At 34.1% G+C, this 22,283-nt stretch overlaps 1 protein-coding gene across 1 annotated transcript; it reads left to right on the top strand.

Annotated features, from left to right (window-relative positions):
- The first annotated feature begins 729 nt into the window (after nt 1-729).
- LOC123524019 (amiloride-sensitive sodium channel subunit alpha-like) lies at nt 730-22,180 on the top strand. The gene is made up of 12 exons (XM_053539838.1): nt 730-1,445; nt 2,559-2,734; nt 3,914-3,994; nt 8,164-8,255; nt 14,445-14,608; nt 14,958-15,047; nt 16,563-16,683; nt 17,631-17,706; nt 18,982-19,039; nt 19,934-20,019; nt 20,676-20,751; nt 21,431-22,180. Exons 1-12 carry the CDS (start codon nt 915-917, stop codon nt 21,845-21,847), a joined length of 1,968 nt encoding a protein of 655 aa, XP_053395813.1. The 5' UTR covers nt 730-914; the 3' UTR covers nt 21,848-22,180.
- Nucleotides 22,181-22,283: the final 103 nt, after the last annotated feature.

A 22,283-nucleotide genomic window follows, 5' to 3' on the forward strand; every position in this document is an offset into this window, starting at 1 on the left:
ACTAGTAGGCTACCATAGTTTATACTGTTTTTGTCAAGCATCCGTTTTTCTAAAAGGCAATTCCTGACACCGTTTTTGTCAAGCCACCGTTTCTCGAAGACAAGCTTTGAAAAGCATCCGTTTTTTGAAGGCAAGGTGTAACAATGTTTTTGTCTAGCCTCCGTTTTCCAGTTCTCCGTTTTTCGACTGAAGAACGTAACAATGTTTATGTCATGTCTCCATTTCTCGAAGGCAAGGCATAATACTCTATTTGTTAAGCCTCCTTTTCCTCGAAAGAAGGCAAGACGTGACACTGTTTTGTTAAGCCTCCGTTTCTCGAAGGCAAGACGTGACATTGTTTTACGAAAGGCAAGACGTGACACTGTTTTACGAAGGCAAGACGTGACACTGTTTTGTCAAGCCTCCGTTTCTCGAAGGCAAGACGTGACACTGTTTTTGTCAGTTAAACTACACAATATTATTAGTAGAAGTACTCGATCTACATAAAACATTTGCAGAGAAAACATCGATTTAAAAAAGTTTATTTTTGGAAAAAATAGTTTATAGTCCACTCATCCTTATATGCTATATATTAAGTTTTTACAGAAACTTAAGGCCATCCAATAGCAAATAAATACTTTTAGATGTGTATTTCTGTTTCATGTGAGATAAAAGGGTAACATATCATTATGATAATCATATGTATATTTATTTAGTTTAGAGCAGCGTCACACATGAATTGATTCGTTAAAATAGAAATTTGGGTTTAACATACCTAATAATATGTCGATCTTTACACTGACTTAATATCACAACAGGGCGTTTATCATTTATGATAAAGGAATTTTTGTTCTTTCGTGATTTCTCAAATTAAGGATTATTTTCTTTGTGACGTAACAGTGATATTTGGGGTAAACGGACATAACGTTCTAACGATGCCGGATAAAAATACTAGTTCAGATAACAGGGACAGGGCTAGTGTTGCTAGTTATGATTCTACAGGGAAACAGAAGAGTTTCCGGCGTCTCTTCGCGAGGTTTGCTGAGAAAACATCTATGGTGGGAGTACCTTATATCCACATGGCAAAATTATGGTGGGCAAAAGTGATATGGAGTATCTTATTACTGGGAGCAATAGTTGTCATGTCCTTGCATTTATGGTTTCTATTTGACCAATTTTACAGCTGGCCGGTAAATACAAAAGTTGAACTAGGTTTTAAAGCTCTTGACTTACCACAAGTGACCATATGTAATACAAACATTATGCATAAGAAGCGATTTTACAATTATAACGAGGCGGAAGAATTAAGACAGTTAGTCGAAGACTTGGAACCGGAAAACTTTGTTTCCAACCAGTACGATTCCAACTTTAGTTATACTACAGACAGTACAACTTCCGGATCTCAAACTACTCCAATTCAAAGCGAAACAGGAAATGTTAGTTGGTTAATAGACACTTATTTATTTGTTACTTTCTTTGGTACATTACAATGTGGATATACATGAAAGGTATATTGTAGGACAGTGGTTTAAATTAGTTTTCAGTTGTTTATTCATTTACTTATTTATTTAAGTTAAAATGATGGTTTAGTAGCATTTTTCATAATTCAATTATCCTGTAACAGTAGACTTTATCAAGAGCACATAGATCACACAACATCTCATTCTATATCCCTTTATATGAAAGTATTATTAATAACATTAAGAATGGCTGCACATATTTGATTTATTTAGTATAAAACATTCTTAAATACAGAGGTAGGACATTTCAAGTGACCTGAAGTTATTTGCATCCGTTTGAAGTTTTTTTTTAAAAGAAGGTTGTGACACTTAAGTGGGTCTTTAACATAGTCGGAATAGATGCATTCATTAGAAATCCCGTCAGAGACAGGTCCTTGTAATATAAAGAAAAGCTACTGTATCAGGTAGCACATGTCATTCATTTTCAAACCTCATTTTTGAATACCGGAAACAATCTAACGTTCGTAGAAGAAATATATAATGCAAATATTATCAAGCGATTCTCAAATTCTATATGATGAATATGTCGATAATAAGGCTTACATGTAATGTTGTCTCTTGTACTGTTCCGAAAGAAAAAAAAACAACAGAACACAGAAGACAGTTATTTTTGCCGCATTCTCCTGAAAAAAAAAAGCAAGTGAAGAAAATTCCAGAGTTTTAACGCACATCAAAAGTACCCTTTTTTGGTTGTGACATGCATACAACCTCTTAAGCGGAAAACTGTGAACTTAAATTAGTTTATAAAGCCAATACTAGTGTCACTGAATGTGATATATTTTTATATAGATATATGAGCTATGCAACTTTTTATGCAGCCCAGGTTGAATTATCTGTTGTCTTCAAATGATACAGGAGTTTAACATTCTATGAGTATAAATGTACCCGATGTTACTTTGTACTGATATAAAGGTGTTTTATTATATTCTGAAACGTTTAAAGGTTACTGCAGTAATTTTGATTTGATTGATCTTTTCTTCAATCTGTTTGAAAATCCTTATTTTTTGTCATTTTATGTCTTCCATATGTCTTTCATTATTCAATTCTTAATTCGTTTAGGAAAGAAGAAAAAGATATATCCGAGAGTACGACAACGTAAATGTTTCAAAATACGATCCTGATTACGAAAATTTTGAGGACGACTATTATGACGACGAAGACTATTATCTTGAACCCCGCGAAGAACAAACAGTAATCAAAGAATTGTTCACACAGCTGTATATGGACATATACAAGTATTTTACTTATCATTGTTTAATAATACAACAAATTATTTTGTTACGCTTTTCACAGTAACGAACTATTGGCGTAGAGACAATGCTAGCACATTAAGGAATATGATAGAATTATATTATTACAGTATGCTAAAATAACTGTTTCATAAAAGGGGGGGGGGGGGGGTGCAAATATACATCGTCTAAAAATACTTACTTTTATTTTATTTTACTACTAGGATCATGCGTAAAGTCTATTAACCTACAAATGGTGCGAAAAGTTTGTTTTCAGTCTGCATGTAGAAACGTAGAAAATTGCTTTCACAAATTAAGAGTTATTTTGTAATTATTTCAACTCAATTTTTCCTTTCTTTTTTTGTATTTTTCTATAATCATGGTTTGCAAAAATGAAGGTTAATAGTGGAACGAATTGCTATATTTGCATTCACATCAAAGCGATTTTAAACTACCACACATTTATGCAAAGTTTAAATATATTTATTTTAGATAAATCTTTGAAAGCAATATTTTGTCGTCTGCTTTACATTTTGTAATATAACTTGAACATCTATTTTTTTTAATATAATCGCGATTTCTTGTTTGGTATAATCGGTATAATCTTAATCTTTCTTTGTATTTTCATAAAATCATTGAAAAGAACTATAAAAATTATCATTTACTCGTGCAAGAAATAAAAAATAATGCAAGCTGTGCAATCAGTCTCCCATACAGAGTTGCCGTTCTTCCAATGCCGCTTCTGAGAGAGGTCAGGAACGACAACTCTGTGGGAAATTACTTTGCAATATGATCGTAGATGGACCGGACCACAGACACATGTGGTTCAGACGAGCTATATTGCTATAGGCATTTAATACTTTGATGATATTTGGTTGCAATTTTAAAAAGCCGTCAAATATCATTTCATTCGTTTTAATAATTGTTTGCAGTAGATAACTTATGGAATGTTTTTTCAGGCTCACATGGCCTATAGTTTTAGCTCGACTGAACCCCAAGTGTCCGTGGCCTTCCAAATTGTACTATATAGCACACTTAGGCCTTACTTAGTGACGCTTGAATAAGATAATTTCAAAATATCTGAGTTGTATGTACCCATACAACCCTATAGATATTTCGAAATTATATGCATGTATGTCATCTTTGAGACCTTAAATTTATACGAATGTACCTATTTTTTTGTAGGGGAGACCGGGACTATCTTGGACATCAGATATCTGATATGTTGATTGAGTGTACATTTAACGGAAGACAATGCACGGCAAAGTGAGTAATTAATACTGTTTCATGATTCGTAGTGTCCGCTTATCTCATTGGTTGGTAACAGATCACGTGGTAGTATTTGTTACAAAAAGATAATGTTCGTGAAAACAAACTTGATTTCCATGTTTTGAAAAATCTTTAATGTTTAGATACAATATTACAGCGCCGTTATCGGTGCATTATCGTTCTAGAAAAATTCTAGAGTAGTAAGTAGTCCGTATATTGTAGAGTAGTTGATATAGCGTAGGTGGATTGATTTTATGAACGTTCTAACGTTATAATATATATCATTATATTACTGATCATGCAAATGGCCGCTCACATGTTGTGCTGTATAACCGGTCTATATTCAATACACGTTTACAGTACTGGGGTAATAAGTCGAAATTTTGGAAATTTTGAAAATTCATTTCTGATGTCAGTGGATGGCGTGCCGGACATTAATTAAAACTATTTGCCCTCTGTCCTTCGGGCGTCGGGCAATAGTTGTTTTGTTTTGACCAGCTATCCATTCAGTTAGGGTATATTAGATACTTACCACACTGTTTTATTGTCACTGTAGTCATGAAACTGTTTGATGATATAGGTAAGCATCCAAGTCTGTCAGACATTATTGAGCTGACCAAGGAGATACACACCAAGGTGATATTGATCTGGGTCTATCGACATCAGTGAATATCGCCCTGATGATGGACATTGTGTGATTTCAATTACCATTCTCCTCAAGTAACCTTAAAAATAAAATTTCTACTAAACGTCTATGGAAAGAAAAATATGACCCTGATAATGAATAAAAACGACCCCACAATGTCTTCTTTCACAAAAAATTGTAAAAAATGACTTTGAAGCGTTTTGTCTGTGTACTTTCCCCTTCTATTTCATATACAATTTCATTTTCAAATGGCATGACTTTTCCCCTCGTGCATCAAGAAGCCACTCATGGAATATGTGTATATATCAATAATAAACATTATGTGTTAATATTTTTCTGATGCATTGGGGGGAAAGTACTTTTATTTCCAAAAATGCACATACAGGGTGTACCATGATTATTGACACCTATACATTTTTTGTATGATGAGTTACTATCAAAGAAAATATTTTACACTTGAATGGGGCGGTATTAACCATTAAATAACATTCTCATGGTTCCTGGACACTTCAAAGAATTAATATGCTGCCTCTCTGCCCTTCTAATTATCATACTATTGGTCATATTAACCTCATTTTTGACACAATTGAAGTTCTCATCTTTGATAAGGTTAAAAGTACAGGACTGAGGTCAAGGTCACTAATGCTAAACAGATTTCTGAACATTACTCCAAATGTTATTTCAACCATACAATAAAATAAACGATTGCCTCACTAAACTGAAATGCATTTTACTATATGTGTGTGATGTAAGGACACTCTGTGGTCATTTAAATCAAAGACCATTGCAGATACAAATTAATGCAAAAATGTTGATTTCTTTTAGTTTTTGCTTAGTTAGATACTGTAATATATGTCATATAAAATTCTGTTGACATTGAAGCTTACATGTCTTCAAATGCTGATTAGGAATCACTAATAGTTTTTGGATATGGTCATATAAATGTAAAGAAAACCATACTTAAGTTTAAGTACATTGACTGAATGTTTCACACATTATAAACAGAAGCCTAATATATAGGTTCATGTATGATAAAAACATCTCTCCATATTTTACAATACAATAACCCAGTAATCACTGTTATGTACTCAGATTGATATATAGATCAGTCTAGATATTGACCACTTCATGTAGAAACATACCGCCTGTTTATACATGTCCTGATTTATACACAATAGAGTGGTCAAGGTTGATATGAAAACGCATGGGTGATTTCAATGATTATATGATTATATGATACAGGGTGGACTACAAGTTTTATTACGACTTGATGTTTTCCTGTGCAGTTTTTATTGAAAATTATATTAAACTCTTAAATAACACATTTTTTCTAAACTATATATTAACTGTGTATCAAAATTGTACTTACTTAATCCTAGATCATTACTAAATAAAACAAGAGGACCATGATGGTCCTGAATCGCTCACCTGTTCCCACATGACCCAGTTTTGGGTATGACATCGTTTTTTCTATTATTTGACAAAGTGACCTAGTTTTTGAGATCATGTGACCCAGTTTTGAACTTGACCTAGATATCATCAAGATAAAAATTTTGACCAATTTTCATGAAGATCCATTGAAAAATATGGCCTCTAGAGAGGTCAAAAGATTTTTCAAATTTTAGACCTAATGACCTAGTTTTTGACCGCAGTTGACCCAGTTTCAAATTTGACCTAGATATCATCAAGATGAACATTCAGACCAACTTTCATACAGATCCCATGAAAAGTATGGCCTCTAGATAGGTCACAAGGTTTTTTTATTATTTGACCTACTGACCTAGTTTTTGATGGCATGTGACCCAGTTTCAAACTTGACCTAGATATCATCAAGGTGAACATTCTGACCATTTTCATGAAGATCCATTCAAGGGTATGGCCTCTAGAGAGGTCACAAGGTTTTACTATTTTAAGACCTACTGGCCTAGTTTTTGATCGCAGTTGACCTAGTTTCAAACCTACCTATATATCATCAAGATAAACATTCAGACCAACTTTCATACAGATCCCATAAAAAATATGACCTCTAGAGAGGTCACAAGGTTTTTTCCATTATTTGACCTACTGACCTACTTTTTAAAGACACCTGACCCACTTTCAAACTTGACCTAGATATTATCAAGACGAACATTCTGACCAATTTTTATGAAGATCCATTCACAAGTATGGCCTCTAGAGAGGTCACAAGGTTTTTCTATTTTTAGACCTGACCTAGTTTCTGACCGCGCATGACCCAGTTTCAAACTTGACCTAGATATCATCAAGGTAAACATTCTGACCAATTTTCATGAAGATCTTGTGAAGTATATGGCCTCTAGAGAGGTCACAAAGTTTTTCTATTTTTAGACCTACTGACCTAGTTTTTGACCGCACGTGATCCAGATTCAAACTTGACCTAGATATCATCAAGGTAAACATTTTGACCAATATTCATAAAGATCCCATGAAAAATATGGCCTTTAGAGAGGTCACAAGGTTTTTCTATTATTTGACTTACTGACCTAGATTTTAATGGCACGTGTCCCAGTTTCAAACTTGACCTAGATATCATCAAAGTAAACATTCTGACCAATTTTCATGAAGATCTTGTGAAATATATGGCCTCTAGAGAGGTCACAAGGTTTTTCTATTTTTAGACCTACTGACCTAGTTTTTGACTGCACATGATCCAGTTTCGAACTTGACCTAGATATCATTAAGGTGAACATTCTGACTAACTTTCATAAAGATCCCATGAAAAATGTGACCTCTAGAGTGGTCACAAGCAAAAGTTTATGCACACACGCACGCACGGACGACGGACGACGGACGCTGCGCGATCACAAAAGCTCACCTTGTCACTATGTGACAGATCAGTTAAAAAGTACTCGAAAATATTTTTTTCTTAAAAATCAACCCTTACCATTTAATCTTGCTATTTTTCTTTTAATAATCGAAACTCAAAGAGTTACCCAATGAATGTGTACTGGAGACATATCAAACTACAAGATTTATTTCACTTGTTGCCCTTGTGCGCCTACTCTTTTAAATATTCATGGTTGAAAATGAGGACCAAATACCATCAAATCGTACGATGTCCTTGAGATAGTTACCACATCATCATGCAATATCTGTTTATTTTTACACTTGTAAATGTAATAAATATTGTAAAATAAGTAAAAAGGAATTAAGAGACACACATTAGTACATGCATATGATGTCGTTCTGCTGCACATTTGTGAAGTGGGTTAAGATGACTTGATAATTATAATTGGTATACAGCATGCATAAGGTCAAATATTTACATATTCAAGTATTCAAAATAGGGTGGATTCATCAAAAGTATCGCACATTTCTGAGCGTGGGAACGAAAATACCCATGCAACGAATAGCTAGAAAAACGTGACAAAGTTGTTTATATAATTACTGCAAACACGCGAAAAACAGTTTTAAAAGTATCTAAAACTTATTTTCAACTTGAACAGATTATTATAATATACAATGAATATTATAATATACAATGAATATATTACCCTTACAGCCAATTCCAACTACATCAGACATCGGAATACGGGAATTGTTGGACAATATCTGAGAGAAAGTTCAAGGTCAGGAAAGCTGGTCCTTCCACAGGTGAGTTAACAACAAACGAGATTTTCATGCAGTATTACTAGGGTGTGAAGGAGGTAGCCTTTCTAAAATTTAGTAGATCATTATACGATGTATACATAAGTATTTTAAATATGATAATTCTTATTATCTATAGCGGTGTAATTTCAACCGTATAGAAAATATAGTGGGCGTCAGTTTACGTTTTCTACACATTTGTGTTATTAATAAGTCTCGATATCTAGGCATATTTTCGTTGTAATCTGACGAATTTCTCACACGTTTAAAAGTATTACAGAATGAACAAGAAAAGATAAATGTTGACCTCCAACTGTGACCATAACCTTTGGACTAGGGATCTGACACATCATTTCATTATGAAGAACATTTATAACAAGTAATAGTAAAATACAATAATGATGTATAACTGTATTATACACGGGCATGAAAAAAGGGGAAACTTGGGTCTTCCTCCACCATCAAAGCTGGAAAGTCGCTATATGACCTATAACAGTGTCGGTGCTAGTCCAAAATATTAGACGTGTACATGCTCATTTTACCTTCAACATTCATTATTTTATTATTTTACATTTTATTTTCAATCTGCATTGTAACGTCTAAAAGGGCCCTAATCAGTAGAATGTAGCATTTTCTCACACGAAAAATATACGATATACGTAGGTTAAGACAGTCCAGCCTACCGTTATTTATCATATTCTAGTAATATATCGTTTAAATTTACCTTTAAAAGCCCTCATATCCAATATATGTCAATTGTGTACAGTTTTCAATACACATTCCGCCATTTTTCAAGCATATTCAGCAGGTTATAATATATTTAGAATCGACATAGACGAAAACAATTTTCCACGTGAACTGTTTGCCAATTGATCCAGAGGGAAAATATTTCGTCTAAAATTGATTCTCAAAATTAACTGTGTTTACACAACATTCGGAATAGACCGGCAATGTTGCACACCATAATACAGATACACGGCAATACATACAGTGAAAAGAAACAACTCGATATTTATATATGAAAAGTAACTTTTATTTTATAATTATTCACATGTGCAGTTGAAAAAAGGATTATTTTCGGTGTAAGTAGTGTTCTTTCACTTCGGATTGGGTTATGTTGTTCATAATTTGAAGATTAGAGGCGACATGAAGTGTGTTCGCTTCTCACTACATGTTATACATGGCGATCCGATAAGACCTGACATAACCGATAGACGTCAAAATGTTAAAATATGTTATGTCAGGTCTTATTGATAGGACTATGTCGGTGCGACGTTAAGGTATTTCCGCAAATTGAAATTATAAATCCATGTGAAAAATCAGAACCCTCGAAACAGCTTTAGAAATGCAAGGACACAAAAAATATATGATAAAAATTGAAAAGATATATCTGTAGGTAAACATGCGAGCATGAAAGCTACGCTGAACCCTATCTCCACAGTGCTTTGGAAGAATATGAGTGAACATTTTTGGTGCAAAATTTCGGTATCGTATGCAACCTAAATTGCTATAAAACATTTATTTTCAAATCAAAGAAATGCCAAAATAGTGCACACGAGCGTTACTTTTTCAAGAAAATGTCGTTAAACATTCTAATGCGCAAAACACGTGCACAGTTTTTCTAAAATATTTCGCCGCCATGTTTATTTCAAGGAATAAAATATATGATTGTTCTTTTACCTCAGATTTCCTTACTGAAATATGTATGTCTCCTTATTCATGGTTAGAGATATCCATTTAGTATAGTTTTTCACTGTCCGATCTCCTTAATCTGTTACCGATCCTTCACATTTAAAGAATAAACGCAATGTGTAATGATAGTTTTTGGCTTTACACACCTCCATTGGACAAGAAAGCCGTTTCACTTAAAATTTGTAAGCATCCGCTGACAAAATATTACTGAAAGATCGAAACTTTTTCTAAAATAAAGTTGAATTTCAATCATTTTCAAAAACTGGAAATATTACACATTGTGTTGAATCTATGAATAAAACAAAAATCCCCAAAATAAACCATTTTAGATCTTTTCCGGGAACTATACGTTTCAGCCGAACAACGCATTTCAAGATGACACAAAACTGATTTCTCTTCGTAAACAATGTCAAAGTTCACCTGAGGAACATTGCTGAAAAAGTAAAAGTGTTAAAGTGCTTACTTCTTTCAGTTTTACGTCCTGTAGAAAACAATCAATTTTCAACTTTCAATGCATAGATGTTCTATAATTATTCCAATATAAAAAACCGTCCGATCTTTTCCGTGAGAAATAAAACGAAGCAAATTTAACTATTTGTTTACACTTCAACCATGTGAAATTAAAGGCATGTATTATCACGAGACTCCCGTGCATTTTGAACCTCGTGGTGAATAAACTGAATTTACTTTAAAGTATGGTGTCTCAGTTGAGCCAGTTATTTGTTCATTTCAGAGAACATACATTAAATAAGTGTTTATGAGATTATGCATGTGTACGAATATTTACTAGTCTACTTTATATTAACGACGATAGAAAACAAGTGTGCACTCGGCAAATAGCAAGTCTATCATTTTCAGGTGTATCGTAATTTTCAGATAAAGAACTCGTTATCCTTGGTTTCGTAGACAGTCTTAGTACTGGACCGCTGTTTCTGCTGTCACCACCGCAGTAATGTAAAGTCAATGTCCATTTCTATGCCGGAATTTCAATGCACATTTGTTATCAGTTTAAATCTATGAAAATGTGAAAAAATGTCATTGTTTAACGAAGAACCAAGATGCAGAAAAGTTACTTTTGAGATATTGCTGATTTTAATCATCAGGTTTTCGCGTGAGAAGTTTGTTTCGTAGTTATCTACAACTGTATACAAATTGTATTACCTCTTAACATATTTGGCTGTACATTTTTTTCTGCGATTTATTCTCACTGTGTTTTCAAAAACATGCTGCATTATTCTCATATTGTTTAAAAAGTCGATAGATCAAAATTGGTCAGTCTACGACGCATGAAACATCTAATAAGGAATCACTCACTATACACATCGAACTTGTCCCGGACCAGTATGCGGAAATACTGTGGCCTAATGTTTCAAGATATAAAAATATTTGCACTATCGTGATAAAGCAAATATTTCGATTGTTTTTATGATTTATAAATATACAATCACGTATGAGTGAGAAAGTTGGAAGTGCCGAAAATTCCATTTCCACCAAATTTTCGTGAGATAAGTAGGGCGTAAGTACATAAATTCCACTATAATAAATTAAACCTTTCTTATACTTGCACAATCCTTGAAAAGAATTTTGGATCGTTGCCAAATCTTGTTCACATTAAGTCTTAGACTTGTCTTACAATTTTAGGCAGTTTGGTACACCATACGTACAAAAATCATTGTCCGCACATTGCACTACTTTTATGTATGCTGAAAATAGCAGTATGTACAGATATATTTTCGTTTTAATACATGAGGTGGTCAGGTTTGAAAACAGATTTTGTAATAAGTTTAGTTCTATTCAGTAAGACAATTCTCCTATGCACTAATTGAAACTTTGAACTAACTTTTGCCATTCATGAATTTTTAATAAAGTATTTTGAAAGGATTTATAAATCTAACCAAAAATTTGGAAAAATACAGGTAAAATATCTTCTTTGTTTATTTCCAAATTTTAGTTTTACTTTTTATACAGCTACTTTTAGTTCAGGTCTTGCAAACTGAGCTGTTTTTGTATTCTGGAACAGCTGCATTTGAAAAGCTTTTGTTCACTATATTTTCACACTTCAAATGAAGGTCACTCTAAATTCAAGATGGCGGAAGTACGTTAAACCCAACAAAAACAAACAAACAATACATCATGTTTAAAACTGTTTTACACTGCTCCCTGTCTACTGGTTAAATTTTTTACTTGAAGTTTGATTATTCTTTTTCTTATTTTTATCTATTCCTCACCCGCCTTTTGAAAAAAGGAATAAGGAATTAAGGAATGGTTCCTTTTTCATTTTTTGTATGTTTATGGTCTTACATGTTCGTGATATGATTTGAACAACTGAGTGGAAATATCATTTTCTCATTGTTTTTTTGCAAAGTTTCCCCGATTTGAAAAGTGAGTATGGATGAAAAGTAAGGAAGTAGTAAACGTGATTGATATGCCAGCATTCGTTATTTTTAAATCGCTTAAAATAGTTTATTGTCGCCGGTAGTATGAAATTATGTGTTACAAATAGAATGCATAAACTGCAGTGTTTGCACAAAAAAGTAAAACTACTGTAACTATTTAATACCATTTACTTACCCCCGATAAAGAATGTAAACTGCACAGGGTGCAAGTCTTGTTGTTCAGTTAAGTAATAAAATCTGCTTAAAGTTGCCGACAGAGACAAAAATATTGCTTCATTGTTACCTTCTTGAAAGTAGAGATGGCTTGACACGATATTTCAACAATGCAATTATGATTTGTTTAATTTCCCGTATACATGATACCTGTTTTGAATAATAAATGAAAAATTTATTTCGGTGTTCATGCGAAATGAACGACAAAAGAGGATAGAAAAATATGGATCATGTATCTTCTAAAAGAGATTTTGTCGGACATGTCAACAATATTGAACTTCTTCCAAACTGTCAGCTAAATTTGGGTATGGACTTACGAAAATGTCAAGTATAAGTCCACAATGAAATACGAATACGTAAAAGCAGAAACTGGCGTTATCTGACTACCCCGGAAAAATGCTGGATCACATTTCCTTTTTAAGAGTATCACATTATGTATGTTTGTATATAAGCTTATTCATGGTCGCCACCGGTATGGGCAACTCCTCCAGAAGACTGTTAGTAATTTTAGTGGCAGGATTGGGCAAAATTCAGAAGATGCTCCAATTCCAGAAGCTTCCAAGGTTATTTAACATGCCAGGTGTACAGTACCAATACACAGGACACAGATATCTCAGTGTTACTAATTTTAAGCTGGAGTAGCGAGGGCTCGAACTCACGATCCCTGGTTTGTAGTATCTGTGTTACCACTGGACCGCTGCGTCCGCTAATATATACCACATTTTGCAGTGAATATCACTTTCTGTGGACTTGTAAACAGCCCCGTGTACACAAAACATTTTTCGGTCTCGGCTGAGTTTGAAATTTAATATCAGTTTAAAGAAAACTTCAAGTTTATATTCCAACTGAGACTGACCATCAATACTGAATAGCCACTTGAAAATAGTTATTAACTTGAAATTTAGTTTTAAACATGCTATTTAGATATAAATGACAGATAAAATTTCATTATCAAACTCGGCTGAGACTGAAAATGTTTTGTGAACACAGGGCCTGCAGTTACATAAATGAGATAAATCATAAAATAATGCACTGTTATAATATCCCTAGAAATACGTCATAGGTTAGGGTCATAGATCATAAACTTGTCGAATAGCTTGCTGGTCAATAGTTTGGGAGTATTATCTGAGGTTCGAAGGACAGAGGACCAAGAGCTTTTACTTCTATTAACCGGTATGTCATTCAGTACGTGTTTTATTACATAACAGCAGAAATTATTTTTTCATTTTTTTGCCTTATTAGCCCAGATACATGTTTTGAATATAGATTGACACAAACTAGGCACCGGTGATTTAACTAGAATGGAGTTATAATTTACGTTATATTTGATAACCATTACTATAGCTATTAAACATTTTGTGTAGTTTTACTGAAAATTTACACTAAGGATTTTTTTCTGTGTAGCCCGGAAAACTTATTTTACAAAATTTAATGGAATATTTATGATTACATGCTTTTCGGTGAAAAAATGAAATATAGTTAAAAGATACATACTTGTTTTTATTAAGCGTATTCAGTGGTGCGGAACTACAAAATCATGAAACTTTGGTTAAAATAGTTGAAATAATATAATAAAAAGAAAATTCGTTTGTTTTACTTGAAAAATCAAAATATCTGTACTTCGTAACATATAAGGGAAGAGGGAAAAGTGATTTTTTTTTTACATAACTCGTCTCTCAATACAACATAAATGGGAACAAAAAGGGGCCTCGTCATACCAGCGGTTTCTCAAGCATGTATAAATGTATTTCGACTCAGGGGTGAAACAAAAATATCCTGAATATGTATTAAGAAATCTAAGTACGAAAGAAATAAGGATTTAAATCTCTTTTAACATTTTATATCCCAATATTTTTATCTCATCGCCTCTACGTAATGCTTTATCTAATTTCAGGTTTATCCTTAATATTGTTCCTTGAGACAAACGAGTATCTGAAAGGAATAACAACTGGATATGGAATTCGGGTAAACATACAGAAACCGAATACATACCCGTTTCCGGCGGATGAGGGTCTTTTCATCCCAGCGTCTATGGAAACAGATATCGCTTTAAAGCTGGTGAGACGTTGTCCAGATACCGTTGAATTTATACATTCATAACAATGATGTGGCAAATCTTTCTTGTGGTTACCAAAAACAACCTAAGAAACAGAGAAATGAAGTAATAGTGTTCCTTACTTTTTGTCAAAAATGCAAAATGGTAAATTATTCTTTTTTGAACTGACTTGCAACGTACATGTTCTATAACTCTGTTTTGCATTTTTATGAAAACATTATGCCCCCTTTCCGACTCTTGAATTCATTCAGTTGACAAGGGTGTTGAAATGTCGATCGTTGCTGTGCTCCGGCAGGGGAATTACTGATTATTAGGTATTAGTAAGTCTAAAGTAATTTTTGCAACTTTTAGGTAAATATAACACGGCTTGGTGGTAACTATGGAGACTGCAATGACGGTGTTGAATTTAAGAAGCTTTATAATACGACATATACACGAAGGGTAACCATTTCTGTCTATTTTTAGTAAAACCTTTTTAAAACAGTATAGGCTGCCAGAAATCGATACATTCATGCGTAATATTTATTTGTCTATTTGTGTAGTCAGTAGTTTTTAAAGTGGACCCTGATTGTTCATTTCCTGACCATCTTTAACATTTGCTAACATAGTGCTCATGGTGACCTACTGTGATCACGCTGTGTCCGTCTTGCGCACGTCCGTCCGGTCGTCCGTTCGTCGTCAACAATTTCTTTACACGAAATCTCCTCCAAAAGCATTGACTGGATTTTGATAAAACGTTGCCTGGATATTTCAAATTTATTTAAATGATTCTGCTTGGTAGCACATATGAACCGCCAGAGCTATAAATAGAAAAATCTTCAAACGACACTGCCTCCTAAACCGCTGGTCCAATTTTGATATAAGTTGTCTGTATGTAACCTTCTATCAAGATTGTCTAAATTATTTTGATTCATCAAAAAAAAAAAAAAAAAAAAAAAACAAGAAAAAAAAACAAGAAAAAAAAACAAGAAAAAGAAAAAAAAACATGGCCGCTAGGGGACGTGGAAACTTTCATTATATTCTTGTTGTGGATACTTCTAAAATCTTCTTGTGTGCAAGAGCTGTTCAAATTATTCGGATTCGTCATTAAAACATTGCCACCAGAGGGCGAGGTCACTTTTTCTTTATATGTATATAGTGCAAACTTAAAAAATTCTTGTTTGAAACTGGTGGCCTGATTTTAAGTTAATTGCATATAAATGACCCTTGTGTGCACTTTACCAAGATTGTTCAAATCAATTTGATATGTTATAAAGCATGTCCGCCAGGGGGAGTTGTTACTTTTTCCCTATATGCATAAATGTTAAACTCTGTTCTTGTACCATTACGTTATACAAACACACTTGAAGCCTCTTACACAGGTGAGCGCTTTAGGGTCAATGACCCTCTTGTTTTATCTAAACATCTCTTTTTCTAATGTGTATATGTGTTTTAAATTTCAGTGGCCGCGACAACATAGTTAGCATTCACTTGTATTCTATGGTAGAATTTGATTTGTCTCAGATAAATGAATAACAGTATGTTGCTTTCTAGTTTCTGCATGAACACAAGAAAAGCTATGATTTTCCGACATTTTAAACTATTTATCATGCAATAACTGATATCATGTCACTGAAGCAGGCTTTCTAATGGAATGGTCCAATTATAATATAAAGATATTTCAATGAAGGTGCGGATTGAAGTATCTGGTTCGATACTGTTTAGGGGGCTGAGTTACCACAAACAACACTTACCTAAGATCTAGATGTTTCTGCCCGCACGTTCTACCTTTCTTGTTTACTGTATTTTTCAAACAATAGAATAAATACATTAAAGCGAAGGCTTTTCTTTCAAGGAATATTTTATCATAATAGTGCTTGTCGAGTTTTTCCAGCACCAGCAAAAACCCTATTTAAATTTGACATACAAGAAACAGTTTTTGTCACTTGTTAAGGTTGAGGCATTCATTATCTACAGGCGTGCCAGTCATTTTGTCAGATGTCTACAGTATTCAAGGATTGTTCTTGTTTCGACGACAACTGGGAAGAATTTGCATTCTTTGAGAACAAAAACCTGAAGCCATGTAGAAGCAAAACCGGTACTGTTATGATGTTATAAACAAACTAAAATGGTTGCCTCTAAGATCACCCATTTTCTTAAATTTCGAACTGCCATGTCTTTTTCAGTAGTGGTCCGATTTTAAAGTTTCTGTTAGCGTTATGAAAGTCTTTTCAATGGCTTTTATTTAGAATTAACTTATTGTCACACATTCCTTGCCCTTTAAGGTTTAGGAGTATATCTTCAAAACACAGAAATAATTATTAAAGCACCTTTTTATATATGCGCGTTCTATCGGTAACATAAAAGTGTCCTTTTAACATTTCATGTTTAACTTAAAGATCTAATTTGAACTGGTGCATATGCCATTTCGGGATAAAACAAAGTAACTAAGCTACGATGACGTGCCATAAGTTGTAAGTTTTAGAAATCTCAGTGTATTTTTGTGACTTTTGAAATATATATAAAAATAAGTAAACTTATAAAATGTCATTGTTTGATTTTATTGCTCTGAAGTTCAAGAAAGTGCTTTCAGTACTTTTTAAGATATTGGCAAAGTAGAAAATGGCTGGTTAACTCTTGTTAGGTCAACCGCCTCGATAGCCTATTGGTAGAGCGTCCGCTTCGAATGCGGGAGTTCGTGGGCTCGATCCCCAGCCGCGTCATAACAAAGACGTAAAAAATGGCACCAGTAGCTCCCTTGCTTGGCACTCAGCATTATTTAAGAGGGAAACTGGCCTCTTCTCTTATACCCACGTGGAGATGGGTTCCATCAGGAATGAGGTGTCGAGAGTGATTATTTAATATCATGTGTAGAACTTGCTCACAATCGACCTAAAATAAATTAGTATAAAATAACTTTATCGTTCAATATACATTAACAGATGTAAAAAAGCAGCAAATTAATGTATGTTTTAGATATGCAAATTTAAATTCAAATATTTTTTGTAATAACATATCGTATTTCACTTGAATTTTATGTTTTAGAAGTAACATGTCTTCTGGACATAGAACGGAAGTATTATGCAGGAAACCTCACGTGCAGCTGTGACAACCCGTGCAGGTTTGTTGCTTTCTGTTATATAATGTTCATAATGTGTATTTCGCAGTATGTCATAGTCTCAATTTAGATCGGCTGTACTTGGTACATAATTGGAAAAATACTGTGAAGGGGTGATTATAATAGGTAGAAAAGATGTGAAGAGGTGAGTTCTCCTGGATCCTTCAAAGTTTTATTAACACAGAGTCTCAATGGTGTTTTACAAATAGCATTGAAAAGTTAAAGTGGCCACCAGCTACGTAATTTAGGCGACTCTTTTAGAAAAAATGTTACAAAGTTTTGGTTTAGAAGGATGCTGCAAAATACACATAATGCTCCAATTGCAGAAATATATATATGACTTACTTGTATGCGCAAAAGCAAAAATTAATCATACTTTGAGTTCCAGAGAAGAGATGACTCATTCCAAAGTTTTTGTTGCTTCCAGCCGACGGATGATATTCTTCTTGAGACAGCATCATTTGTTTACTCGCTATTGTTTATAGTTTAGGCTTCTTCAAAGTTTGCTTTCAAATCAAGCTGAGGTCAGCTAATTTAAACTAAACACTTTCCTGCATGTCAGACAGGATTTGCCCGTGTTTGTGTCGGAAAAAACCTCATCTGGAGGGTGTAGGATGACACACGTGTTGAAATACGAATGAATGCGTTAATTCATATGGTACTATAATAAAATAATGCTTTTGTTAATATATTTTTATATTGATCGAAGGATACGATATGCAGAGAAAGAATTTATCACTAGCTGAAGATGCGGATGGAATATCTGGCATAGCCTCGTCATCGCCTAAACAGTTACCCCCGAGCCGGATTATTCTATCCGCACTGTACAGTTTTATTTTCTAACACAAGTTCGAAAAAAATGTACACCTCGTTGTTTCGATATGTACTTCGCAAAAAAACCTCATCCATCATTTGCTATTGGCCCGTATCTTAAAAAATCCTAAAAGTACTTTTTTTGGAAATTTAGTCTATGCCCGGAACAAAATGTTGTTAGTTACGTCCAGTTTTACGTACATTTTGTGACTTTTTGAAAATTGGGTGTGGTAGCAAAATAGATAAAATAATATCTTCGAGTAATTCGATATTTTTGAAAAATTGTTTCTTTTAGAAGTCACATTTTGAATCCACTTTAAAAGTATAATCAATTACAAAAAGGTAATTTCAGTAATTTTGTATTTATATGTAAAATATAAATGGCGGGTAGCTGTTTTTTTTTAGTATATTAAATGTGCATATATAAAAACGCATTTTGTGTGATTTTCTTTTCAATTTTTACAGTGAGGCTACTTACACAAAGGTCAGCAGTCAAAGGCAATGGCCGTCCAACGAATATGCTGTAAGTGAATTACATCACGGAATTTCTCCATTTATTTTGAAAGAAATGTGATAAATTTGCTAAGAAAATATCTGAAGTGATATAGAATTCCGGCTCTGTTACATGCGGCTTTAAACCAAAATTATACATTGAAATCAAAACCATTATGTTAACTTAATCATTGCGTACACATGACTCCGTGTTGAATATCAAACGCAAGAAACTAAAATAAGAAATTTGATATTTCAAGATTTATGTCCGATCTTTTTAACCCTTACCTTGCTAATTTTCTACAATTAACTGGTCAATCTTTCAACTGTTAAAAGGGGTGGTTACCAAAAAGATGCTGGCTGAAAAGCGAACAGTGCATATCATGATTAGACTGCATGGATGTGTGGCCGAGTGGTTAAGGTATATGACTTCAAATCACTTGCCCCTCACTGATGTGGGTTCGAGCCTCACTCGGGGTGTTGAAGTCTTCATGTTAGGAAGCCAACTAGCTGGCTTACGGAAGGTTGGGGGTTCTACCCAGATTCCCGCTCGTGATGAAATAATGCACGGAGGGGTATCTGAGGCCGTCTTTCACTATGAAAACTGCAATGTCACCATATGACCTATAAATGTGTCGGTGCGACGTATAACCCAACAACACAAACAAAGGCACGTGATGCAAGTAGAAAAATCATTGTTTGGCCGCACATCTGTAACTTACTAGATTAATATTTGTTGCCATGTTCTGATAATTTATATATATTTATCTTATTGACGCGCATTTGAGGGTGTGCCGCTTTATCAATAGCTTAGCAAAAATATGCATGTGATTGCATTTTCAATGTGGTCGGTATACACGAGAGGAATAATTTCGTGATGTTTCAGTCACAAATTTTCGACAGTTTTTTTTTATATTTCTTACAGAGAGTGTTACTAGAGTGGGTATGCGACCGGGACATAAAAACCTGCGAAATACTCAGGAATGACCTTGACAAGCTCTGGGCAGTCAAGTAAGTGATTTTATTACATACTCGTTTCTATTTCCCGTTAAGTTACACTGGTACCGGAAACGTCAATATTTTTCCATACACTGACGCCTGAATTTCATATCGGGTGCGTGACGTAATTCAGTGTGTGTTGTTGCACTATTTTTTTTCTATTTAGTTCAGTATTGTCAGTCCTATTCAGGCTGTTGAACAAATTTATGATATTTGCATTATATTTTTACGTGTAGATGCGTATGTAATAAAAAGGTTATTATCTTTCCATCGGGAAATATGCACTCGTTCTTCAGCGGAGGAATATTGCGCTCCTAAAGTTGCGCAATATTTCCCCTGAAGAACTCGTGCATATTTCTCGATACAAAGCTAATAACCCATAAATATGTCACGCCTCGTTATGATCTGTATCCATTCAAGGACAGATAACTCTATATGCTACTACTGCATTCGTATTACTTCGCGGTTGTTTTTCTCTAGTTAAACTATTCAGCATTTGATCATTCTCATCCATCAGAGGTTCGTCAAAATCCCGAGACGTTCATCCGGGGAACCACGGTGGACCTCTGGTATGCAAGAATGCGTTTCATTTGTATTTATATATTTACAAAAACTGATATTTATAAAAAAAAAACCTAATTCATTTTTAACTCTTCACATTGTTTCAGCAACAATTTTATGAAGCTGAACATATATTTTGAAGATCTTAACTTCGAAAATATCACAGAAACACCAGAGATTGAGGTAAGTTTGATGTGACGGAGGCTTTTGAAAAGCTATCTTTTAGCGTTGACATATAAAGGAAGGTAAAACAGTTGGCGATTTAGCAGAAAAAGCAGATGGCGATTTTGTTAGCATAGCAAACTCTGTACATTAATGGTGCAAGGACAACTGAATTGAGTTTAGTTTTCAGATGTTGCTGCTCTGCTAGTCAATAACATAGACACTGATCTAGTATTAAAGGCAATATTTGTTACTCCGAAAACGAAACTTAATAGGGTATATTATAGTCAGGCAACGGTCTTCGCAAGGTCCGTTGCATAAAGGTTTTTGGAGTGGACTACTTTCACATTTTGCATTGTTTCTTTTCCAGTAAAATTCATACACTTTATACGCGTGGTCACCGTGTAAATGCGAGTGTTTTGTCTGGGGTGGAAAAAAGCGGGGCCCCTAGACTGTAGAGCTTGGAGCTAACTACCAAATTTTAAAGGAGTTCCGATGAAAAGTCATACATATGGTCCCTGTTAAGTGTACCCATATTTGTTTCTAGGATGGACGCAGGTGAGGTGGGGCAGCTCTATCTTTCCTCGGACATTGATGTTTGGGGATATTTATTACATTTAAGTATAGCTGAAGTTGCTTTTTAAGGGAGGTTTAGTTTTTAAATGTTAATTAAAGTGTTGTTTTTTTTTATCTGTTATAGATACAGCAATTTTTGTCGGATGTAGGCGGAGCGGTCGGCTTATGGATTGGTCTGTCCATATTAAGTTTATGTGAAATTATTCAGCTTATCATTGAATTGTGCTACTATGGTGCCCATAAGATTAATAAAAGAAAACGAACTAATAAAAATAAACGTGATGTTGAACGAAAAGATCACACTTCTGACGATATTCACAAAGACAAAGAAAATCGCTGGCCTCATACAGTATTCAGTGCAAGAGAAAACCCGTACGAAGCTGGAATGCCATATAACGAAAGAGAAAGTTTTTCAGACAACGATAGACGTTACCGGGAACGTGCCAATGGAGCTCGATACTTTCCTGAAAACTTACGCGACCATTATGACGACATACGTCACCATGACGTAGATTACGGAAGACCCAGATCTACCCGCTGAATATAGTGATGTTTTGGGAATTATATTCGATAGTCTATTTGTTACTAACTTAAGTTTAGAATCAAAGAATAAAAAGACTGCATGATGATTGTATTGATATATGTGGGACTGGTGAATTTAAATTCATTAAACAGCAATTACGTTAAGCAAACTACATGTATTGTTTTAACTTTAAGATTTGTTTTCTTTTAATGGTAAGGGACATGTGCAAATAACAGAAATAAATATCTAACTATACTTGGATTCTTGTATTTAAACTCCGTACATTCATATCTACAGGTCTGTTGAATTTGATTCTCCTGCTGCTAAGGTACATTGCACTTAAGAACTTTTTGGCGAATTTTTCAATGTTTGTTGTGTCCTGAGTACATGTACGATTGTTCATTTCGAAATCTTGAAGGACTTGTATTAAAAATAAAATGTTCCTAGATGGGAT

The sequence above is a fragment of the Mercenaria mercenaria genome, chromosome 3 (assembly GCF_021730395.1).
Source record: "Mercenaria mercenaria strain notata chromosome 3, MADL_Memer_1, whole genome shotgun sequence".
NCBI lineage: Eukaryota > Metazoa > Mollusca > Bivalvia > Venerida > Veneridae > Mercenaria > Mercenaria mercenaria.